This window comes from Styela clava, chromosome 5, assembly GCF_964204865.1.
Source record: "Styela clava chromosome 5, kaStyClav1.hap1.2, whole genome shotgun sequence".
Lineage (NCBI taxonomy): Eukaryota > Metazoa > Chordata > Ascidiacea > Stolidobranchia > Styelidae > Styela > Styela clava.
In genome coordinates, this window is record NC_135254.1 from 4,543,107 (window position 1) to 4,570,063 (window position 26,957).

General features: G+C 36.3%; 2 protein-coding genes across 6 annotated transcripts in view; one reads left to right on the forward strand and one right to left on the reverse strand.

Annotated features, from left to right (window-relative positions):
• LOC120344644 (FGFR1 oncogene partner 2 homolog) overlaps positions 1 to 26,957 on the forward strand; it is a 254,399-nt gene that overhangs the window by 103,209 nt on the left and 124,233 nt on the right. The window lies entirely within an intron of this gene.
• Positions 3,574 to 15,820, reverse strand: LOC144422686 (uncharacterized). 2 transcript variants are annotated; one of them, XM_078112393.1, is made up of 6 exons: positions 15,702 to 15,820; positions 15,430 to 15,488; positions 15,188 to 15,203; positions 4,615 to 4,665; positions 4,169 to 4,392; positions 3,574 to 3,814 (listed from the first exon to the last, which is right to left on the reverse strand). In XM_078112393.1, exons 1-6 carry the CDS (start codon positions 15,769 to 15,771, stop codon positions 3,620 to 3,622), a joined length of 615 nt encoding a protein of 204 aa, XP_077968519.1. In that variant the 5' UTR covers positions 15,772 to 15,820; the 3' UTR covers positions 3,574 to 3,619. The 2 variants fall into 2 exon arrangements, with proteins under 2 accessions (XP_077968519.1, XP_077968518.1); XM_078112392.1 differs by having other exon boundaries at positions 15,403 to 15,488.

Here is a 26,957-nt window from a genome sequence, read left to right on the forward strand (position 1 = left end):
GCGACATCTATAAAATGGTTATGCCTCGTTGAGTACGGAGCACAGCGAAATAGCGTTATGACTCAGCGTTCAGTCTACACCAAGATGGCGTACCCAGCAACGGGAGTTTGTTGCTAGGGTTGAATTTGTGGCTATTTTCTGTTAAAGCGATTGCTAGTAATTTATTGGCTCTACAGATTAGTGCAGAATGAATTATGAGATCTGCATACTTCGTGTCGATTGCACTGGGCTGAAAATAGTAAGGAAATACCAGGACACAATATGCAGACAGAAGAAAATGGCAAGTTTCAAAAAGATGGATGGATATAGAAAACAGCAGAAGGTAATGTTTTCAGATCAATGACAACTAGGCCTATAGGCATCAAGATATAGGCTTTTCAGTGCATGTTTGTAAGAATTATAACTACTGGATCGAATGTTATTAGGGAGGTTATTCCACAATTTAACACCAACGAATTTGATCGAGTTTTGAGTTCGTTTGGTGCTGAAGCGATTTACATAATATGAGCACCCGACAGAGGAACGCGTTTCATAAGAGTGAACGTTGCTCTGTTTTAAAAAATAGTTGGTGAAAGCAGAAGGGAGTTTTTTGCAGTGATGTTGGTGCATTATTTTCAATACCTTAATTTCATAAATATCTGCTAATTTAATAATTTTAAGACTATGATAAATAGGACTAAGTCGTGAAATATAACTGGCAGCAGAAATTGCAGAAGTGATCAAACTAACATTGTCGAAATTAAACAAGAAATACTTTGGTATAATAAATTAATAGTAGATAATGATGGTAATACTCTGGAAGCCAAATCAAAATGGGTTGAAGTACATGTAATAAGCGTGGCAGATGTTATCACCACAAGCACTTGCAATTTGGCAGCAAAAAAAAACCTATATAAAACCTGCTGTAGGGAACTACGGAAAATTTGGAAATGCATACCATTGGGATGGAAAGAAATTTTGGCAGAAAATCAGAATTCGGGGGGAATAAAAATCCCCATCCAGCGATATAATGTTTCGAATGATTTAACCACCAAACAAATTCATAAAATAGTAGAAGCAAACAAAAAGACAAGATTTTTTGAATCTCGAGCAGAGTATATCAATTTGAAATATTTTTTGACAAAGCCAATTAATTGGGGAAAAATTTGGCAAACTTCACTATCAAACAAATGCAAAGAGTTTAATTGGAAATTATTGCAAAATGGCTTACCTACAGCAGATAAAATGAAATACTGGTTTGATGACGAACCATGTACATGTGTCTTATGTAATTATGGCTTTAAAGAAACAAGTTTTCATTTATTCTTTACATATGAATGGGCCAGGGATTTTCGGGAATGGTGTGAATTGGATTCATTTAATCCAGATCAAATAATAGCGAATGGTATAAACTCTCAGTCAAAATTGTTAACTGCATTATGTGGTAAATATGCTATTTGGACATATAAAAATTCTGTCAAATATGATGAAATTGACATATCCGAAAGTAGTATGAGAATATTATTCAAGTGCAAATTGATAGGGACATTGAACCAGATGACCAGTGCTCAAAGAGAGGAATTACTTCTCTTTGAATACATGGATGATCTCGAACATAAATGTGTTATAATTGTAACAACCGGACAAATATAATACTGTATTGCAAACCTCTTGATTTCATATTCAGTAAACATTATTGAAAACTCAGATATGCGGGAAAATGTTTCTGTTCAGGTGTATATATTTCGTGCATTGGGGCAGTGGCATTTGTTAGCATATATGAGTAGAGTAGTATATGTAATAATTTTAAAATGTTTTGTTTACATGCCAATATGCCTAATCCATAAACTAAAATAAATATAATCTTTAAATGATATACTGCAAATAACAACATGAAAAATGATTCGAAATGGACAATATGACTTGGAATATCAATCAATCAATTGGATTTATGATGTAAAATGGGGATTGGGTTATATGTTTTTGTTTGTATAATTTTTTCAAAAATTTGTTTTTCTGTTTTTTTCTATGCAAATGTTTATTTTCTCAAAATGGGATCTAATCATCAAAATTGGATGGAAACTAATCAAATTTTAATTCGATCAATTGAAAATAAAAGATTGCTATGGTCTTCGGTCCGTTGTGGTGAATCATGGAGTTGCGCAAGTGGTAAGTAAACCGACATGAACTCAAGCAGTTTGAGACATTTAGAAAACTTTGAATAGCAATCATGGAATAGAATAATAATATAATGTTACCCTACCTGGCCTACCAGTAACATTATGCATTCATTATACATCTTGTCAGGGTACAAACAAAAAATGAAAATTTTGTCACTGTTTTAACGAAACTATACATCCAAACTAGAATTCTAAACCTTGTGTCACTGAATACAGTTTACCAGAAAGAAGGAAGAAATAGAGCTTTAATATGTACAATAATGTCCATTGGAGTATTTTGAACGCCACTCATTTTGAAACCAAGTACTTCAAGCCTAGAAACTGAAACTTAATCAATGACTAACGTCAATATAAGTTATACCTAACATTTTGTCAAGTCGATCCACTCAGTCAGTATTAACTACGATGACTGAAATTGAATCATCAAACAATGTGACCCGAACTCATGACTGGTTGTTCCCAAACATCTATTTGACCTTACGTTTGGGAAAGCATTGTATGATTTTCTGTGCGATAATGTGAAATTTGACGACCAACCATACAAAATTGACTGATCACCACTGTTTTTGTCAAAGGCTTCCATAAAACAACATTGCATAAATTTTTGTGCGATAATGCGAAATTTGGCTTGTTATGGTACAGTTATAAAGCATATTGCTTGAAATTGTTCTGCTTGCTCACTTTTTTATAAAAGAATTGCCAACAAATTTGAATTTAAAAATTAAGCTCGACTTATGTAAAAATTTTCAGTTCAGGGCCAAATCTGAAGCTTTTGGCAACATAAACCGAAAATATAGATTTGCTTGTGTTATTTCAAATAAATCCAAAATAAAAATGTGAGTGAATTATTCTTTATCAGGGGAATGTTTAAAAGAAATGAAGAGTACTGACAGCTAACAGCCAAAATACCTGTAACAATAAACTTTTTTTAAATGCCTCAACCACTTTCCAGTTCACAGCCCTGATGTTCATGCATATAGCTGGCTATTTTCATACCCAATCTGTTATTAATATAGAGATAGGCACTACATTTCATGTGCCACAATTATAATTTATAATAAATAAAATTTCCATGCTAATCCTCCGGTGTCGTTGAATAACCCACCACAATCATGATCATGAAAACTTCACCTTTTTGCCTTAAATATAATTTTCTATTTTATGGTTCATTTCTTTTTTTTCTAGTGAATTTTCATAAATTGGCAAAATAATAACAAACGCACAAATGATCGAATCAATATTTATTATCATAGTTGGTTATATACAGAAATCCCATTGAGAGAGACAGCTATGAATTTTATTTTCTGAGCAAATAAATGGGTCTATAGACAAAGCGACCAATTCAAGGCATGGGTTATACGACTAATAATAGTAAAGGGATAATATAAGTAAGAAAAGTTTGTCGCACCGTCCATATCATACAGCCCGACAACAAAGTTTTATCAGGTTTTGAGCTGGTTTTATATTTCACAAAGGTAACCGTTGATAAACCAGGATGGCGAATAATTGAACATTTCCTGATGTTCATTCTCTGGATCTTTATTGGCACTAATACCAACATTTGTTCGCGATGCGTCGGTTCTCGGGTGTGTAGGCCGCCACACTTCAGTTGCTATGGTGATTGGTCCTCCACTTGACAGCAAAAGCTGATTGTTCTGTAATAATTAAGAAAACGGTCTCAAATACTGTTCTGATGTGTATGAACTACATGAAAATTAGTGAAATCAGAATTTACTAGAAATCACAAAATATTTGGCAAATTCCAAAATATTAATCGGACGGTTCGTCTATGACGTCACAATATATTTGAAATTACAATCCTATTCTATATATTGAGTTTTTATAATTATCCAATCTATTAATGGATCTTAAAAAATGGTTAACTTGCTCATTTTCGGTAATTTTATTAAAGACAAGCTTAGAGCCAACCGTGGACCCGGTGGAGTTTACAAAAATGAGACAAAATCTGCTGGGTACCCTGATTTCCGTTTGTGATCTATCAAACTGACCTTATACTCCATCCCAGTCCAGACCCGAATATATGACAAACCAGCAGGGATCATTGAGCGAAGATAAGGAAGCAGCATCTGGTAAAGTGCAAGGTCGTAAATATTTGCAGGTTTTCCGTTGTTCATTGATTTGCAGATTGGTTCGGCATCATTGAAAGTGACGTTGTCTGTACCATACACAACTGCTCGGAAGCATTTTGTCTTATATGTGACGTCACATTTGTCTGAAAGCAACATTATTGTTGTCATTGAATGTTTTATATTGAAATTTCAGAATATTTTAAGGATCTGGGCTTAGGATTTTGTCGATTTGTTATTTCAAATGGGGGGTTGTATTAATCACCCAGTGACGACTCAGGGTGACCCAATATATCCAGTAAATTGAACCAATGATTTGACGTGTAGGATAGTCAAATTATGAATCAGAAAACACAAATTTAAATTACTTTCAGCTCTTTCTTTCTCATCACGACTCTTTTTGATCAATCTGACGATATCTGTAAAAAAATGACATATTTTATTTGTGTTCAGGGTAAAGCGTTTTGAGTCAATTTTCATCATATTATATTGTCCACAGTTATTTTTTCATCGACGACCTTGTTTGACTTTTTAACCAGTGAGTACTTACTATCTTACACACCGAGAATATTTTGGCATCATTGCGAAATTATGACTCAAAAGTCTGTCATAAGTTTACGGTGACGGAGGTATTTTTAACTCTTTGAACTCGGAATCCCCAGAACGACGCTACTCTCTCACCCTGACCTCCCACGGCGTGGCATCGATTCGAAGTGTTAGAAATTTGAAATATTCCTAACTTTAAATCAATGTAACTTCTGAACCATTAGATATCAGATGGTCTGTAATATGTCATATTAAAGCTTATCTAGTCTTTTATTCATAACTGACATCATATTTTACGAGATGTTTTTAGAAGATGTGTAAGCTTATTTTTAGTCCCATCCACTATTTTTTGTATTTTGGTAAGATTTGGCACCTTTTTTAGAAATGTGTCATCAATATATGTAAAATTTTGAAAAGTGTACAAGATTACCATTCGGGGGATATAAAAATGACTGTCTTAACTTCCGCATAACTCCTTTTATTGCAAAATTTCTGCTATCGATTCCAATGGTTTGTGACCCAAATTTATCAACTATTTTGACGCCAGGTTTGCGTAACGACGCAAATGGGGACGACGGCATTGTCGTGATGACGTTCACGCGACGTTTCGTGCGTACCGTTCTGCGTAAGGTAGATTGCGCAATTGCGCATCTGGTCGATCACAGCTCGAGTTCAGATTATGCTATCATTGCATTTGTATCATATCCTCGGCCGCGGATAAAATTCTTATATTTAAACGAATCTTGATCGAAGATAGATAAAATTGCTAGAAATTTATTAATGCCATTTTATTTACATTTATTATCTGAATATGGGACGCAAATGAATGGCCAAATGGAAATATTTGATTCTAATGCATTTATGAGGTTCCGCCGGAAACATCAAGGCTAATTCTTCACCGTTGGATATCATGGAACTTGAAAAAAAAAAAAACTGATAACGGGAACGTGGAAGACATCATGGCACCGGTAGCTCACCTGGTCAGTGTTTTACATTTTGCGGCCTCATTCGATTTTCGAATACGCTAGATTCTTGATATCGCTATATTTACAGATTCAGATTCAGATATTTATTTTCGTCATGCAAAAAACAATGCGCGATATGAAAAATGAATAAATAATATAATGTAACAAAATGTCAAATGGATATCGGCTTGTTGCAGTTGACGCGGAGTCGCGAAAAGACTCATAGAGTCATCTAGTCAGCGACACCTTGTAGCTGAAATTAAGCAGCAAATATAAGAAACGGTACACTCAATATTACACATTAACTTAATAAATTAACACGATCATACAAAAAGACAAAAAAATAAATAGAACTCAATATTACACATTGGCTTAATTGGACACAATCATTCGAAAAATGAAAAACAACAAAAAAACCTGAGTAACTACGGGATGCCACAATCCCTGTGGAATGATTAACAAACATGAAATAGGCTATAATCATACAAGAAAAAGAGCGGCAAAACATGCGAAATAAACCACGGAATGCCACAATGACTTTGGAATAAAAAAAGATTACTTTTAAATAAAACACAAGACAGATAAAAAACATCAACAAATCGAAAATACACCACGGAATGTCATGACGGACGCAACAGCGACATCTATAAAATGGTTATGCCTCGTTGAGTACGGAGCACAGCGAAATAGCGTTATGACTCAGCGTTCAGTCTACACCAAGATGGCGTACCCAGCAACGGGAGTTTGCTGCTAGGGTTGAATTTGTGGCTATTTTCTGTAAAAGCGATTGCTAGTAATTTATTGGCTCTACAGATTAGTGCAGAATGAATTATGAGATCTGCATACTTCGTGTCGATTGCACTGGGCTGAAAATAGTAAGGAAATACCAGGACACAATATGCAGACAGAAGAAAATGGCAAGTTTCAAAAAGATGGATGGATATAGAAAACAGCAGAAGGTAATGTTTTCAGATCAATGACAACTAGGCCTATAGGCATCAAGATATAGGCTTTTCAGTGCATGTTTGTAAGAATTATAACTACTGGATCGAATGTTATTAGGGAGGTTATTCCACAATTTAACACCAACGAATTTGATCGAGTTTTGAGTTCGTTTGGTGCTGAAGCGATTTACATAATATGAGCACCCGACAGAGGAACGCGTTTCATAAGAGTGAACGTTGCTCTGTTTTAAAAAATAGTTGGTGAAAGCAGAAGGGAGTTTTTTGCAGTGATGTTGGTGCATTATTTTCAATACCTTAATTTCATAAATATCTGCTAATTTAATAATTTTAAGACTATGATAAATAGGACTAAGTCGTGAAATATAACTGGCAGCAGAAATTGCACGAATTGCTCGGTTCTGAATAATTTCAATGCGGTGTAATAAGGTTTTATCAGCTGAACCCCAAGCAATTATGCCATACTGGATATGGCTTTGAAATAAGGAATAGTAAATCATGCGTAAGGTGGTAAGCGATGTGTATCTTCTAAGCTTGTATAGCATTCCAACAGACTTGGATAATTTAACGGCCAGGTTGGACAAGTGAATATCCCACTTCATTTTACTATCAATGTATATACCAAGATATTTAAAGGAATGGACATTTTCCAATTTTTTATTATCAATTTAGATTTCCAAAACATTTTTCGATTTGCATTGGTATGGAGATATTAACATAGATTTTGATTTTTCAATGTTTAGTGTTAATTTATTGGCTTTCATCCAACTTGACACTTTTGCAATTTCAGTATTTACTCTCAACTGAAGAACTGCACAAGATTTGTCGCTGTCAAGGAGATTAGTATCGTCAGCGAACAATTTGGAAAATAATGAAGAGCAATAAGTTATGTCGTTAATATATAAGAGAAAAAGGAGAGGACCCAAACAGCTACCTTGAGGAACTCCGTGCGTCACCGGTAGGGGAGAAGAACAGTATGATCCCACTTGAACATATTGCGATCTATTATTCAAATAACTAGAAATGAGTTTGCTTGCAATTCCCCGTATACCATAATGCCTCAACTTAGAAATCAGGATGTCATGATTCACAGTATCGAAAGCCTTCTTTAGATCTAGAAAAGTTGCACTGACATACTCCTTTCTTTCCAATTTATCATAGATATATGATACTGTATCTAAAATGGCATGTGATGTAGAATAATTGCTCTGAAAACCGAATTGATATTTATTTATTACATCATATTTAGTTAAAAAATTTGCGAGTCTTTTATGTAACAAACGCTCAAACATTTTATCAATTGCTGAGAGGATTGATATTGGTCTATAATTTGAAATTAATTTTTTATTTCCAGATTTGAAAAGAGGAATAACCCGGGCGGTTTTGAGAGATGAAGGAAAGATTCCAAGTAACAGCGAGGAATTGAAGAATCTTGAGAGACAAGGGGCAATTATATCCGCAACTAATTTGATGAAGCGCGCTGGGATGTTGTCTGGTCCTACAGCCTTCCTGTCGTTAATATTTTGTATTTCGATTAAAATTTCATTCGCGGTGGATGAGCTCAAAAAGATGGATTGGCTCACACGATTGCGGAGAAAAGGTTCGAAGTTAGCTGTATCATTGGAAAACTTATCAGCCAGGCTGGACCCAATTGTTGAGAAGTATTTGTTAAATTCTGTTGCGATTAAAAGTTCATCTCTAGTTATACAACCGTTTTCAGTATTAATTTCATCAATTTTATGCTTCAATTTCTTTTTTGCATTTGTGATTTGGCCAACTATTTGCCATGTTGACCTGGGATTACCTTTGGTTGTAGCAATAAGATTTTGATAATAGATTTGTTTAGCTTTATCTATGGTTCTTGACAAAATATTTCTATATTGTTTAAAGTAAGAGCTCTGGGAACTGTTACCTTTCAAGAAGTGAGTTTTAAACATTTTATTTTTGTGTCGAATACAAGCGTTTAGCCCTTTAGTTAACCATGGTTTTGATTGTAACCTTTTCTGACGCCGAGAAAGTGGTCGAAGTGGGGCATGGCGATCAATTAGGTGAACAAATGACTTTATAAAGTCGTCAAAAACATTATTAAAATTTTGGATATTTAAATTAATTCCAGCAAATTGATTAGCAAAAATTACCTCTGCATCACTACGAAAGCGATCGATTGAGAATGTTGACATGTCCCTTGACATTCTGCGATTGTATGTGTATGATGGTTTGATGCCTCTCAGACAGCACAAGATCGGAAAATGGTCTGTGATGTCTGACAGAACTATGTGGGAATCTATTTTTAGGTTTCTGATATTTGTATATACATGATCAATGAGAGTTGCTGATGTACGGCTAACTCTAGTTGGGTCAGTGATTAGGGATGTGGCATTGTGTGAAATGAGCATATTGGCATAATTTGCAATATGAGCGTTACTAGGTGTTAAAAGTAAGTTGATGTTAAAATCTCCAATTATCAAAAATTGTTTGTTTGCCAATTTAGCGAGAGAAGTTTCCAACATGTCAGTAAAATGAGGAACATCATTTCGAGGGTGTCTATATATCACACCAACGATAAATTTATTGTCAGTACTGGCCAAAGTGATTTCGAACCATACATTCTCACAGTTCGGGTAATTAAGATTATAAATTGAAATTTCATTATACGTAAGGTCGTCACGGATAAAAGCACCAGCACCACCGGCTTTGGTGGTAGAAGGCATGTGTATGAAACTATACCCATCCATATTAATATTAGAAACATTGTCACTTGATAATTTTGACTCGCTTATTGCTACTATATGGGGAGGAGATGGAAAATTGTTTAAAAGAGTTATCAAGTCATCAATATTTTTTGTAGGGATCGAATATTTACATGGAAAATTATTAAGTCAGATAAAGATTGGATAGACTTTAAATTATGAACTTCTATATTACTGCACATTGTGACATCACTGGAAAAAACTAATTGAGAGTTACTAGAATTGGCCATTTAAGATGACAAAAAATAATTGCAATGTGATATAAGACAAGTAGCCATATTTAGGAAAACATAAATTTTTCCAAGAATACATTGTGAAGTGTACAAATTATGTTTAAGTGACCTACTTGATTAATGAAAGGTCAGCATCACTCTCAATATGGATGGTAGCAGTCATTGTGTTCTTTCTTATTAGTACCTTTCCATTGTGCGTCCATAGATATTTGTATCCGCACTTATTTTTCAGATCTTTCGCCTTGAAGAATAGGTCCATGTTGTAGTCGCTGAGGTTTTCGACAACGAAAATTGTGGTGGATCTTGAGAATTGTGGAAAATCTTCATGAAAGTTTGCTGATTTAAGATGGCGACGGTTTTTCAATATTTGATACCTGGTTTTCCTATTTACAAATTGGACAATAATTGGTGAAGGTTTTTTAGTGTTAGCTTTCGACATTCGGTGGCAATTTGTGATGTCTAAAGGTTGTAGCGATATATTGAGTCGAGCTGCTATTTTCATGATTTTATTTTCACAATCTTCTTTTTCTGTGTATGGTATATTATGGAACTCTAAGTTATTGAGTCTTGACCTTCGCTCTTGGTCGTTTTGTCGTTCTGTAAGAATATCAACCTCCTCTTCGAGATCTTCTACAATTCTTTCCAGTTGGCGAATTCTTTTGTTGTTTTTGGCTGTAATGGTATTGAGTTCATTGTAATTTGCACTCAATTCATCGATTTTTTTTGCAATAAAGACTTGGCTTGATTTTATCTCCCCAACTTCTTCTTTGATAACACTGATCGAGGATAACTGGGTCTTAACTCTTTGAACTCTGAATCCCCAGAACGATGCTACTCTCTCACCCTGACCTCCCACGGCGTCGCATCGATTTGACGCGTTAAAAAATTGTAATTTCCCTAATTTCAAATCAAAATAACTTCTAAACCATTAGATATCAGATGGTCTGTAATATGTCATATAAAAGCTTATTTAGTCTTTTATTTTTAACTGGCATTATTTTTCACGAGATGTTTTGATGAGATGTGTAAGTCTCTTTTTAGCCCCATCTACTATTTTTTTGTATTTTGGTAATATTTAATACATTTTTTAGAAATGTATCTTCAATATAAGTAAAATTTTGAAAAGTATACAAAATTGCCTTTCGGAGAATATACGGATGACTTTCTTAACATACGAATAACTCATTTTATTGCAGAATTTGTACTATCGATTCAAATGGTTTGCGAACAAAATTGCATGCGACGTATCGTGCGTAACTCTTTGCGTGAGGTATATTGCGCAATTGCACATCTGGTCGTTCACAGCTTGAGTGCAGATTGTGTCATCATCGCATCAGTATCATATCCTCGGCCGCAGATAAAACCCTTTCAGACGAATTTTTATTGAACATAGTAAAATTGCTAGAATATAAAGGCCATTTTATATACGTTTACTATTTGGATATGGGACGAAAATGAATGGCCAAAACAAAATATTTGATCCTCATGCATTTATGAGGTTCCGCCGGAAACATCAAGGCTAATTATTCACCGTTGGATATCATGAAGATTGAATAAAAAAAAAACTGATAAGGGGTACACGGAAGACATGGTGGCACCATTAGCTCACCTGGTCAGTGTTTTACATTTTGCGGCCTCATTAGATTTTCGAAATTACTGCATATACGCTGCATTCCTGATATCGCTATATTTACAATAGATTTTAAACGAAAGCTTTGTGCAGATGAAATATTGGATAGTATTCATCTATCAGAAGAAGAAAATATGGCACAATAAAACTCAGCAATGGCGCTAGCTAAACAATGCATCCATCGATATGTTCCATCATTCCGTTTTCAGAAATCCTTATTTTTGCTATTCGTATTTTTCATATATTTATGCAATTAAAACGGCAATAACACTGCGTATTGTGTGTTTTAGTCGCACCGATTTTGAGGCTGGATGTAATGCGTAAATTTCCCAGTGTATCGTTTACAAGTCGTTAGTCGCTTCACGAGTACGAACTTAAGTAAATGACGTTACGAGCATGCGAGGAAAAAGTGTTTCTCGTATGAAACGTAAACGTGCTACGTGTCAACGTAATTGCTTAACGTCGCTGCGTAACGGCGTAAATGTGTTAGGTCGTTATTTACGTCACCTTGACGTCGCCTCGATCTTGCGACAAACAAAATCATGAATAAAAATGCTTCTAAAATTTGAATGGTGCAACATAAGTTCAATCTAATGGTATCACTGGAAAGCTATCTTCAAATTCTACAAATTTTGTCGATAATGTACTGTTTAATCGAAAACAAATTGAAGTTTTGTCAATTAGATTTGAGCAATTTTCAGAAGTTTTTTATGCTTTTTAATTTTGCCAATTTTCATAACATGATCACAATATTTTATCTCAATTTTAAAATTATACTTAGTCCTGTAGATTATCTTTCACACGATGTAAAACTTGTCTAAATATAATAAATGGGTCGCGAGATATGAGGTTTCAAAGTTGCATACCTCTTACGGGATGCGGAAGCCGCTAAAGCGGCTTTCAGCGTCAGAAGACTTTCTCGGGAAGCCGCTATAGCGGCTTTCAGGGTTCAAAGAGTTAACTTGCCTCATTGACTCATCCAGAGATGATAGAGATTCCTGGATGCATTTACTAGTAGGTGTTGTTGATGAAATATCCATAGCTAATTTTTCAATATGTTGTTCAATTAATGCTGGTATTTCCAGTCGCAGGGTCTTAAGAATAGTGCCCTCGAGTACAGAGACTAGGTTGAAGATGTTTTGATCGGTTATGTCAGCAATTGTTGAAGAACTGGCAACTTGACGGTCGGTGGGACTTTTACGCTTTGGGGGGTTTGGAGGAACATCGCATGATTTTGTAGTAGACGACATCTCAGTTGTTCTTGAATCCACAACTCGAAAATGATGTTGAGCTTTCAGTTGACAGATTCCACCCCAAATGCTGAAGAGTTTCAATCATTCATAATCCAGTAATCAAGTGTCCAGTATCAAAATGTAGGCTATGATATTAATTTAACGCTACAGTACTATATCTGCAAGCTTAATACAACCAAATACTCCAATGATACCAAATACTCCAATGGAATTTAAACGACAGCTTTTTCCCGATGAAATATTGAATAGTATTCATCTGTCGGAAGAAGAAAATCTGAACGTTTCCAACTATCCTGACAGCGACGATTTCGAATCGGAATTTGATGACGATCTGATGGAAGATGATGTCTTTACGTTAACGTCTGAGAACGTGCGGTCTTATGAACCGGCCAATAATATGCCTGCAAGGGCATATGCAAACATGTCATCAGGAAATACTGAACCGGCATGGGAATTTAAGACATTCGATTGAACAACTGATACTACCGGATTTACTGATAGACTGTTTTCTCCAACAAACATCCATGGACCGAAAAACTTACCAACGTCAATGAACGTTAACTCGACTCCAATTGAATATTTGGATATATTATGGGAAGAGAATCTTTGGGAGTCGTTGGTCAACAAGACTAATCAGCACGCTCATTATGTATTGAGGAAAAACTGCGATCTAAATGCTGCAAATTCAATCGCAAAGAAAAACATAATCTTGGATGAAATCTTTTTTTGCTCTGCGGGCGACCATGGAAATGCTTTTGTATAAAGACCGGTACGAACAATACTGGAAAACAAAGGATGCTAGGATGACCTATACACCGGGATTTGCAGAAATCATGTCCCGAGACAGATTTCTCGCAATTTGGTCGGTGCTGCATTGCGTTGACGAAGATGATTCTACATTAGGCAAAACAGACAAAATCTACAAAACACGGCCCATTTTCAATTCAATTTTGAAAAATTTCCAGCATTACTACACTCCGGGTTGCAATCTTTCACTCGATGAAGGTATGATCCCGACAAAGAACAAATTAGTACATTAAGGATAGGCCTACGAAAAATGGGTTTAAAAACTTTTCTACTTTGTGACAGCCAAAATGGCTATATTTGCAACGCCGAAATATACACCGGAAAAAGGGAATACGAGAGATTGCGGCACCACAATGATAAACAGACGAGATTTTCCAAAGACGATGATAAAGAAAAAGAACGAACTTGACAAAGGGAAGTCAGACACACTCTACAATGGCACCGTCGGAGTGATAGCATGGCAAGATAAAAAGACGATATACTTTGTGATCACAGCCCACCTTAATTGTCCCGAGAGAGAGGTTTTAAGATATGACGCATCTCAACAAAAAAGAATTGAAAAATATCGTGCCCAGAAGTGGTTAAAAGCTACAACACATTCATGGGCGGCACTGATAAGAACGATCAGATGACGCGACTTCAAAATGCAGACGGCACTACAAGTGGCCACGTCGGCTAGTTATGGAATTTTTTGTTTGGGCCGCGTACAACTCGTACGTCCTGATGGATTCTATAAAGCCACATAATTGCGCGGCAAGAGACCATTCAGCTTTCATAATTTCTTGGAGCAACTCTTCGAACTGCTCGCTGGAGAAAGCAAACCATTATCCAGAAAGTCACGAATTTCTTCAGTTCCAGAAGTGGAAAGTAAACAACGGATGATTTTAAATGTCCGCCATGATGTATACAGGCCCCAAAATGCCAGTAGAAACAACAGGTGTGTTGATTGTCGAAAGATACACATGATGGCAAAAAATACCAACTCCACAACTCCCAACGAAGATTTGCCGAAGTAGAGCAAAACAGTGTGTTCAAATGCGCCCATTGCGACGTCTTCCTGTGATTGGGAAATGAAAAAAAAAACCATTGGTCTGACTGGCACAATAAAGTCCAGTATTGGCTCTAAACAGTGCATCCAGCAATATGTTCCATGAATCCGTTTTTAGAAATCCGTATTTTTGCTATTCTTATTTTTTCATATATATTTATGCAATTGAACGGCAATAACACTGCATATTGTGTGTAGTTAGTCAGACCAATTTTGCTATTTTTTGCCATTACTGTTTTTCGTATTTTTATGCAACTAAACGGCAACAACACTGCATATTGTGTGTTTTAGTCGAAGAGATTTGAGGCTGGATGTAATGCGTAAAGTTTCCCGTGTATCGTTTACAAGTCGTTGGTCGCTTCACGAGTACGAACTCACGTAAATGACGATACGAGCTTGCGAAGAACAAATGTTTTTCGTATGGAACGCAAACGTGCTACGTGACGACGTAATTGCGTAACGTCGCTGCATAACGGCGTAAATGTGTTGGGTCGTTGTTCACATCACCTTGACGTAGTCTCAAGAAAATCACGAAAAAAAATGATTTTAAAATTTGAATGGTGCAACATTATTTCAATCTAATGGTATCATTGGAAAGCTATCTTCAACTCCTACAAATGTTGTCGACAATGTACCGCTAAAGCGGCTTTCAGCGTGAAAAGACTTTCTCGGGAAAGCCGCTATAGCGACTTCCAGGGTTCAAAGAGTTTTAAACATAATATATATCATGAAGTAGGGCGAACTCACCGGATCCATCGTCTTTCTGTTAAATAAATATTAAATTCAGATGATTAGTAAAGTCAGTATAACACGTAAGTTGTTTTAGATTATATTAGTTACGTGGCATGCAGAAGTTGGATTTGAAAATTCAGAAAATCTTTGAGTCACTTCAAAAATATTAAATTTTTACATAAAAGTGACTGCTAGGCAAAGCATAGCTTAGAGTCAAACAGTGAAAACACCTGATGAAAATAGTATCTTGATTTCACCTCGCAATCTCCGACTTGAACGAGTTTCCCATTTACGATCTTCGAAACGCAGGATCCAGCTGTCAAAAAGAAAACGTGAAGTTAAATATAACGATATCTTGTGACAAAAATTACAAGTGTTGCTATACTTGTTAAATGTGGTATTTTTTGAGTGATTTTAAAAAGCTCCCATATTTTAGAAATCGTGGTACTAAAAGCCGATTTAGGCAAAGATTTTTTGTAAGCCAGTATTTTAAAATCAATTAAGTAATTTAATTCATAGCAAATCTTACCCGGAAGTTTTAGATTCGCAAGCAAGCCGCAGATGGGAGAGACGAACAAAATAAGTTTGACGAAATTCATGTTTGCTACTAAAAAACTTTGATGATGCAACTAAATGCTTAGGTATAAAGTAAATATCTGTAAAAATATTTAATGATATGTTAGATTCAGAATAGCCAGCTGCTTTTAAACAATCATAGAGAGTTACAAGAGAGCAATGCTCAAATATATGGACACGCAGAACAATTCCCCAAAAATCATATGCGGTGACAACCGACTAACATACCGGCGGTGACTTACCAGTACCTGTATCGGGGTACCGAGACGGTACAGGGACTGTCATAGATATTTTAGGTCCTGTGACAATTGCAACATCAGTTGAAATATCTCGTGATATGAGTCAATTATGTACCGTATTATCGGATCAGGTACCGAACCACAGTCAAACATTTCACATAAAAACGTTACTAAATAACATGCGTCAACTTAACACCAGCCGAATCGGAGTACAATTTTTGGTACAGTGACTGTCATAGCCGTTTAGGGCTGATGGACAATTCGACTACACGGACAACTCACCAGGCCTAGGGTGGTGTAGCCAGTCTGCGGACAATTTCATTCAAACCGCTATAAAACAAAAACCAATATATCTAACCCGTTAATTTTTTCACCGTGGGTGCATTGGCGGCATTTATTCTACACGCTAAACCTCGTATTAACTTTCTACGACAAAGGGTTGAAGCTATACAAATCCCCAAAGTACGGCACTCGAAAGACGTATTTGCGACCGAACGACCAGTGTGCGACCACGGATTTCAAGCCTTGATCATCGTTTATGCTCCGCCGAGACTATCGCATACGCAGACATACAGCAATCAAACAGACAAAACACGGTGGTCGCAAATTGGTTGACAATTATTGGTCTTGTGACAGCGTGAAAACATTGGGCTTCTAATTGCATTTCTGACCGTCATATATTTCAAGAACACGGTTATTTCGAACAAAACTCGTTAAATTATAAACAAAGCACCACATCACAGCATTCAAACAGACGAAAACACGGTGGCCGCAAATTGGTTGACAAAGATATTATCGACGTATCGGAAATGCACACCCCCTATTCCCCCTCCTTCAAATGTAGAAACGCGAAACTTTCAAATATGGTTAAAAGAAACACAACTCTACCCACCTGCCAAGTTTCATCTTTTTATTTCTCATATTTGTATGGATTTTCAAGCTTTTGACAGCTACGAGTTAGTTCAGTGTCACCGCGCTGTGTTACGGTACCAGAACTTCTCTATCTTTAGAAGGTCCTGTCTTGTGACAGCGTGAATTGAAATTGCAAGATGGTCCGTTGGACACAAAATGGCGTCCGATATCCGCAGAACGTTTAGTGACGTCATAGCAAACAAAAACAAATCTTACAGAGCTAACAGAAATATTTGAAATAAATAAAAAGTAATAGCCTTCTGGAGAAAAATTTCATCTTCAACCACTGAAAATTTCAAAGCAATTAGTCCAGTAATCAAAGAGAAAAGCGACTTTTTAAAAACGTGTCAAAGAACAACAACAACAACAACATAATATTGAAACGATCGTTATGTCCACTACGTGTCCAATAAATCCGTATATGGAAACGAGTCCCGTGACAGCGTTTTGCGTCACTTCCTTTAGCCATAAACTAACTCTTAGTATACAAAATTTAGAACACCTTACTTGACACACCAATTTTAATTCACCCATTTTTAATAGTTCAGTTTGAAGCATTTTTGCGAGCATACCTTTCCGATTGATTTCAACTCATGTCCGTTTTATATCTAACACATAAAATGATAAAAGTTGTTCATTTTACTCAAAAACCAAATTAATTTGTCGCTAATGTATAGACAAAAAAATGCTGTTACGAGCATAACCCCACTTACCCAAAGCGACACATCTTTTTGTTTCAAATATTCCTGTTTTCTGGCTCCATTATCTTTGCACCCATACATTTGCACCCGCAGATTTTTGCGCCCACATACAGATTGCACCCATGAACATTTGCAACCATAGACATTTTCATCCACGGAATTTGCACCCACGGACATATGCATTCACGGACATTTGCACCCGAGGACATTTGCATCTACAAACATTTGCATCCTCGTACATTTGCACCCACGTATATTTGCATCCGTGTACAATTGCACCTGCGTATATTTGCACCCACGGACATTTGCACCCGCAGGCATTTGCACCTATAGACATTTGCACCCATGAACATTTATACTTGCAGACATCCATAATTTGCACCCTTAGACATCTGCACCCATAGACACTTGCACCCATGGACATTTGCGCCCACGTACATTTGCACTCACAGACATTTATGCCAATGGACATTTGCAGCCGCGGAAATTTGACCCGCGGACATTTGCACTTACGTACCCTGCGCGTACAATTGCACTCATGACATTTGCACCCACGAATATTCGCATCTATGAACACTTGCACCCATGGAATTTTGCGCCGATAAACATTTACACTCATGCATACCAGTCTTTGTATAAATAAAATAAAAGAGGTTCTATTGCCATTTGCGCAAATATAGCGACATTATAATGTTTTTAATAGTAATGAAGACGAACTCACTGAAACCCGAAAGCGATTAATTTAGATTTCCATCCAGTAACACAGATCGCTCTCTCCTACATACATTTTAAAGATTTCAAAAGATCGCCCGACGTTGGCGCGCGAAAACAGAACAGATGAAACTGATTATTAACATAAGCAGTAAAACTCAATTTACGTTCTTAATTGTGCAGCCTTAAAAACACTATTTCGAACAAAATTTTCCGACCTTGGCGCGCCAAAATGTAGCAGTTGGCACTGTTGCTCATCATAAAGTATATACCCACCCCTGACCTGACAACATTTAAAACTACAATTAACGGCTTTTGCGCAATAATACGTTTTGGAAATTTTTTATGACTCGCGGGCCAAAATCGTTTTTTATGCTGACTCCTCTCCGTTAAATTTAACAGTAAATTAACAAAACGCCCTTTAGCGAAGCAAATCTGGACTTATAAAATGTGAAAAATGTTTCGGTAATTTTCCATGCAACACCGACCAATATTTTTCCTTGTTACGCTCTCTCCTACATCTAGCACATAAACTAGCGAATACTCAGTATTAACGTCGCCGCAATCACGACTCATAAATTGTGATTATACAGCCTATGGCGTTTCAACGAACGCGTTTTACGTGTATTTCCTTTGCCATAAATTAATTCCTAGTATACATAAATCAAACACCTTACTCGACAAAAAAAATTAATTCAACGATTTTTAATAGTTCAGTTTGAAGCCCTTTTTGCGAGCAAAACTTTCTGATCGACGTCAATATTCGTTCGTTGTTATATCTAATACATAAAATGATATAAATTGTCTATTTTACTCAAAAACCAAATTAATTTGTCGCTGCTGGTAAAGATAAGAAAATTCTGTTGCGAGAATGCCCCCACTTACCCCAAACAACACATCTTTGCGTTTCAAATATTCTTATGCTCAGGTTTCACTATTTTTGCACACACGTATATTAGCACCAGGGATAATTGCACCAGCGGACATTTGCACCCGGCACATTTGCAACCACGTACATTTGCACCCACAAATATTTGCATCTATAGACATTTGCACCCATTAAATTTTGCGCACGTAAAGATTTACACGAATGGATACCAGTCTTTGAAGTAACTCAGGTTCTATTGCTATTTGCGCCGAAATAGCGACATGCTAATGTTATGAATAGTAATGAAGACGAACTCACTGCAAACCTGAAAGCAATTATTTTGAATTTTCATCAATTAACACAGATTGCTCTCTCCTACATTTTAAAAAAAATTCAAAAGATCGCCCGACGTTGGCGCACAAAAACAAAATATGTGGCACTGAATATTAACATAAGCAATAACAATCAATTTAGGGCGGTATAATTGTGCAGCCTCAAAACAATATTTCAAACAAAGTTTGCCACCTTGGCGCGCCCCTGTCCTGACGACATTTAAAATTACATATTACGCGATAATACGTTTTGGAAATTTTCCATGACACGCGGGGCCACAATCATTTTTCTTTTTATGCACGCTCCTCTCTGCTAAATTTTGCAGTGAATTAGTAAAAACGCCTTTAGCGCAGCGAATCTTGAATCATAAAACGTAAAATCCTTCGGTATTTTTCCACGCGTCACAAACCACTATTTTTTATTTTCTACTAGCAAATACTCAGTATCAATGCGGCAGCCATCTTGACTCATAAGTTGTGATTATGCAGCATGTCCAACAAACGCGTATAACATAACTTCCCTTAGCCATAAGCTAATTTCTAATATACAAACATCAAACGTTCTACTCGACAAAAAAATTTGATTCATCTATTTTTAATAGTAAATTTTTGATCGACCTCAAGTCTCGTCCGTTGTTATATCTAACACAAAAAATTATATAAATTGTCCATTTTACTCAAAAACCAATGTAATTTTTCTTTACAATTGTGCAGTCTCGAAACAGCATTTTGAACATTTGAAAAAAAAAAAAAATTAAAAGATCACCCGACGTTGCACGCGAAATCAAAACAGATGACATAAGCAATAAAACTAACTCAATTTACAGCTAATAATTCTGCATCCTAAAAACACCATTCCTTTTAATTAATTAATTGATTTGCCATTCACAACTGTGCAGACCCAAAACAACATTTGAAATTTTTTTAAAAGATCGCCCGACGTTGCACGTGAAAACAAAATAGATGACAATGACCCCATACCCAATAAAACTCAATTTACGATTTATATTTGTGCAGTCTTAAAACAATATTTCAAACAAAGTTTACCAACCTTGGTGTGACAAAATGAAACAGTTGGCAGTTTTTCTCAACATAAAAACAATGTTTTGGCACTCACAGATATATTAAATAAAGTAAAAATACTTGAACAATCACTGATTAAATGATTGAACATGATATAGTTTACAATACATACGCAAAACAGATATGCAACATCTATCAACCATTGTTCTACGACATCAAGTTCACCTAGATTCAAAACCACTCAGTGAAAACAGGTCGGCAGGCGCTTGTAGAATCAACGAGTTCGCTATATGCTATTGGCCGTAGCAAGTGATCAGACAGCAACTTTATCTGTGCTGTATCTAAAAAATGAAACATAAAACATCCGCATGACGCAGCATCCAAACTTCATTCACTTATTATATTTGTGCAGTTGAAAGCAGTTTATATTCGCGTGTGGTGTTTTGTTTGACGTCGCTTCCTGAATATTTTTGTTGCACCCTATTACCCCGTGCCTTTAGTATAATCTGTTGTACGACAATACATTTGTAGCGTTCGCTAACTAACGCGACAAAAAATTTATTCGTTAACTGTGAGTGTTCTTCGTTGTATGACGGGCATATTGGATATGTAACGTAATACGTATGTCTTACGTTGGTTACTGATGCGTGTACGTTAGTTCTATCGTTCTGTCGTATGACGCTCTTATGTTGTGCGTTTGTACATTATATCGTATTTTTTTTGGTTACTTTATTCATTATATTCATTCCGTATATATTGCTTCACTTGCACTGCACATGATCATATTAAATCTTATTGAATCTTACTGTAAATGAGCACATCTGACTGATCTCACTATCTGAACACTTGTAATACACTAGTGCACCGTTGTAGCGGTGTTGATATTTCTGACTGATTTATATGTATATTGGGACAACAGAATAGCCGAGTATTTCGCTTGTATTCCAAAGACAGTTCAATAGTCGTTAGCGAAGAAGACGGTCTTTTTCTACACTGCCGATCGCCGTCACCTTCAACCCTCGCTACGTTACAGATAGACCAGGGTGGGTAAATTACGAACCGCGGGCCGGATCCGGTCTAACGAAGTTTTCATCCGGCCCACTTGTGCCCGCTGATATTACGACTATGGTTTTTATGGATATAAATTCCCGCTGAAAATAACGAATTGTGTTCATCAGAACAGTCCATGCCTAAACAGCCTACGACAGCGGTTTTTTGTTCGCGCGGCGCCATTTTACCGGGAAAAAAACTCACGGAGCACTTACACGAAAAAAATGCTGCTTTCAAACAAAAATCAATTTTGTGATTGTCAATGTGTATCTACTTTATACCTTTCGAAGTTTGTACACATGTGGGTCTATGCAATATCATTTGAAATGCAAAAAAAATCACTCATGTTCGGTCTCTTCGCTGATATTTATAACGTGTTTTACGACGGACAGCATTTCTTGCGACAGACATCCGCAAAAAACAGCGAATTGTTTCGATTGTGGTTCCTGATTGTAGCCAGAAACTTGCATGTAATCGGTCCACATAATCCCCCACGAGTCAAGGCCCGACAATGAAATATCAGCAGTCAGCTCAGGTGGAGATTTGGCTGATATGCGCCCTTTCAACGTGGGAGTTTCAGTTCTCGAACTGCTAGCTTGAGAACCAAGTGAGGAAACCAAAGCCTTCATTTGCTTTTGCTGTATTTCCAGGAAGTGCTTCAACCAACCGCCGTCCGCGACTTCATGAAATGGTTTGGTTGACTTGTCTTTCAATTGTTCAATTTTCTGCGAATTTTCTCCTGTTTAGTTTCATCCAGCATCTTCGATAATTCAGCTTTAGTTGACATAACAGTCGGTTACAGATATATCCGAAATGCGACAAGAGTAATCCGTTAAATATCCACTGGTCAATTCAATGGCACGGTTTATAATGCCACTGCCGACAGTGCCATGTTCTGTTCTAAGTTCGCAAGTTCAAAAATGAGTGATGCACACAAGATTACAGCATAACATAAGACTTCAACTATAACAGTAAGATCAAAACAAAGCAGTACCGAATGCCAGATAAACATACGACGAGTACCTGGGCTGATCGCGTACGAGTCTGGCAGTTGATTACTTTCTCGGGTCTCCTCATCGCACGTAAACAATGGCCAGACGCGTATAGTTCGATAAATTCGATTCAGCAGATAAATGGACTGCAGATCACGAAATTCCAGCAAATAATGGTTACCTGTATTGTTACGTAACAACATAGGCAGACAATAGGTAACAAAATGTAAACGACATAGAAAGGTGAAATGAATTTATAGATTCATACACACAGCATTTGAAAGAAGAAACAGTTAAACATTTAAAATGAATGCAATTTGTAGAATATTCAATCATATTTCAGTTATGTTTATCACAATTCTGTTAATTTTCGCCGCGCACTAATTATGTCAGAAGCGCCACTTTTGAATGGTGTGCGGCCCTCGAAACGAGATTTTAAATTAATCTAGTTTGTGCGAGTAGCTAATTACATTCCCTTGCGTTGCAAAGTCTATACCAGTCCTGTCAAAGTCTATAGCATTCATTGAACATCTTCAAGAATCGTTAAAAAACGAGATTTTTTTTCTTGATTGAGAGACTCGTACTCATAAATCTTTAACGACAAACTAACGTGACAAAAATTTATTCGTTTACTGTGAGTGTTTTTAGTTGTAGTTCGGGCATATTGTACAGAACACGGGCGGGTAAATTAGACCCGCAGGCCGGATCCCACCTAACGAAGTGTTTCATTCGAATTATCTATGCAGTTGTAAAACTGAACAAGAATAGCGCATAAGACTAGCGTTCAGGCCTGTAAATTACGTTTTTCAGAGTGCTTTCTCCATGAACGTTTGTCGTGCGGCAGTGATAGCTGAAATACATTTTATCCTTCTGTTCGGTACATCAATCTAATTATTTGTCTATAATTACGTCACTTGCTAGTCTTCCAATGTTATTTAATACATCTTCTGAAACATATACGAGCAGGCGGGCGATTGTTACCGTCGCTTATTATTTTTAGATAGACTGTTTCTCATTCATAGTTCCATATTGAGTTTTGAACACCGGCCCAGTAACCAAGTATATTATCTAGAGATGTTGAACATTATTTACGGAGTGCCGCGATGAATTTATAAAAAAAATATTTTATTAATTCTTTCCATTATTGCTCCGCTGGAGAGTTACAAAATCAGCCAAGTCAGTATCTTAATAAGTAAATGAATAGCTATCCAAACTTTCAGGTTTCTTTAACGGTTCCCGTGTGCTGCGTATGGTTCCCTTTGAGAACCTACGTCTAGGCCCTATGAGCCTCTCATTGTCTAAATCTGGCCTTGGCAGTTCCCAATTTACTATTAGGCAAGGTAGGCTGAAGCCCAGTGTTCACTATTAGCGCACTTTTTTGCGAAAATTGCGAAGCACTTTCGCAACTTTTTTTAGGGACTGCGAAATAGCACTTTTTTCCGCTTTTGAAGAGAAATAGCACTTTTTTCCGATTTTGAATGGAATAAAAATTCAAAGTTAACAAATATTTTCGAGTATTAAGTTGACAAATAAGTAACATACTAGTACTTTTGTAATTCAATTCTGCATATCATAACGATATTTACCGGAATTCTAACCTATGAGATGCAGACATAGGAGATAAAGCTTTTGCATAAACGGCAAAATTCTTGTTTATAATATGATTATTATACAAGCACACCGATTCCGCTTCTCCCGCAAAAAACGCTCCCGGGTGATTGAAACCAGATGTTGGAATAATACGCAGTGCGTTTCTTTGAAGAGAGTGGTCATGTGACTATCAATGATATCGATGAATTCAAAATGACTATAAAAGTGTTAGTAACATGTTATAGTCACTTTGGATGAATTGTGACCAAACTGCACGATTTTCAAATCAGACGAAACTTTTAGCAGCATGTCACAGATTTGCAAAATCACCAAATTCACAAAATACCATTAAGTGCCATTTTATTGTAATCACAATGTTGAAAGGAGTGGCATTTTCCGTAATTTTGCAATATTTACACAACTATTTCTCATTGATATGCGAGGACGGGTGGGCAAAATTCAATATTTTTTTGAATCGAATATTTTTAAGGAGTACCGAATAAACGTGGTGGAAACATTAAAAAATCGGCAACAAAGCCTTGTAATCGCTAATTGTTCTTGTCACCGATCGTTTTGGCGGCGATATCCAGGTTTTGGGTAATCTATATTCCCGCCCTCTCTTTTTTACAAATATGAATTCTTGTGGGTTGGCGGACATCGAAGTTTTATATTTCGGGTTTACCGGTTCGTTCACATCGGCAACAGCTGTTGAAGACATTGAGGACTCAAATTAACATTTGTGTTGGCTTTAATATTACCTATCAAGATTTGTATATTTACCGTCCCAATTTTATGCGAATGGTAATATTATTGTCCATACCGTGATGCAGATATTTATTAAGACGATGATTAACTTTCTCATGTATTTCTATGGTGATAAACTTTGCAAATCTGAAATTGTGCCAATCCTGAATGTTGATTTAAAATAGTGATTGAATAATTCGGCAATAAAGGCATTTCTGCGTGGTCATAAGACGAGATGACGTTAATGAACAGCACTTCTTTTACAGGATATATTACGTATGCGACTTAATGCTAAAAAGATTGGGCTCGAGTGCTTTTTTTTCGAATGCTGGAGTGCCTAATAGAGGTCAGGCGCTAATTGTAACTAATTCCCTCAGGTTTCAACTGTTTTCAACAAAACAATACCCCGGCGATAATTATAGCTAAAATGTTACCGAGCAATTCACAATTTTATTTATGGAATTTGCAAATTCACCAGTTTCTTGACGATTTTGATATTGTCACGCCCTAATTATTAGTGCAAAAAATACTCCCCTTCTTCCGCGGCGGTTTGACGGGTTCTTTGTTCCAATCTTCAGAAAGTTCTGACACGGGGGATATAGAATACTGAATCCGGAGGGTTGAATCCCTGTCCACTTACTGGTGATTTTCCGTTTTGAAATGCGTGAAACATTCTCTATTTTAAATTAAATGACGTTTCGCGGGCTAGAGTTCTCCCCGGAAATGATGTGTTCCAGGCGTTAGTTAGACGATAGATAAAACATTAGATTAATAACTTTCGTGACGCCCCGTTTTCGAAAATACAAAGTTATTTCGCAAAAAATGCGTTATGATACATTTGGAATGAATCATTATTTACGGTTAATTCAGATCATATTTTACTCTTCATGACACCCGGTATCCGAAAATACAGTTGTATCTCGAAAAATGTGTTATGTTACTTTTAAAATAAAACATTTTTGCGATTAATTTAGATCATACTTTACTTTTCAGGACACCCGTTTCCGATAATACAAGGTTATATCGCGAAAATGTGTTTTGTTACATTTAAAATAAAACATTTTTGCGATTAATTTAGATCATATTTTACTTTTCAGGACACCCGTTTTCGAAAATACAAGGTTATATCGCAAAATGTGTTTTGTTACATTTAAAATAAAACATTTTTGCGATAAATTTAGATCAAATTTTACCTTTCACCGCAACCCGTTTCCGAAAATACAAAGTTATATCACAAAAAAATGCGTTTGGTTACATTTATTTTGCATTCCCAATAAAATACATATTTTCCCTAATTAAGGTCGTCGATGAATCTGTTCCTGTCGTTCAAGCTGGACACACGTTTGGACGAGTGTGGGGCGGTTTTTTGGTCGACGATAAATTAAAAAGTTGTCATATGTTATTTGTATAACGATAATAACTGAAAATTAAGATTTTATAATAGAAGTGAATTTGTCTCAAGATGGTATTTTACGATTCCTGCCAACAGAAAATAAACACGCTGACAGGCTTGGTTATAATTGATATTCGTTTAATTTATTTTACACTATTAATAAACGCGCCAGACCAATTGCGACCATATAAATTGCAGTCGCGTCGGTATGGACTGTATGCTTTTGGCGCTCTCACATTAATAATAATTTTCAACAAAACAATACCCCGACGGTTATTAAAGCTGATTTCGTTACCGAATAATTCACAATTTTATTTACGGAATTTGCAATTTCAAGATCTCACTTGACTATTTTGATGATTTCATGCCCTAATTATTACTGCTTAAATGCCTCAAAATACAACAAATGTAATCATTTTCGACGATAACAGGCGCAACAATTCGTAAACGAGACGTTATAACGAAATTCGCGATTGATTTTACCTCTCTCTTGTTTACAATTTTAACATCCCGCCGGCCACGTATGGTCGAATAAAATGTTCACATATTCGAAACATGACTTGGCCAAGGATGGAAGGGATCACTACAGAGCTAATAGAAAGTACATACTCGAGGGTATGATATTAATATCGAGAATATTTGTGAGCATATCAC

Excerpts from the sequence above, each read along its gene's own strand:
- LOC144422686 (XM_078112392.1), bottom strand. The coding sequence starts at position 15,771 with ATGAATTTCGTCAAACTTATTTTGTTCGTCTCTCCCATCTGCGGCTTG. Across the intron at positions 15,489-15,701 it reads TGCGAATCTAAAACTTCCGG|CTGGATCCTGCGTTTCGAAG; the intron begins GTAAGATTTGCT and ends TCTTTTTGACAG. Across the intron at positions 3,815-4,168 it reads GGACTGGGATGGAGTATAAG|AACAATCAGCTTTTGCTGTC; the intron begins GTCAGTTTGATA and ends TAATTATTACAG.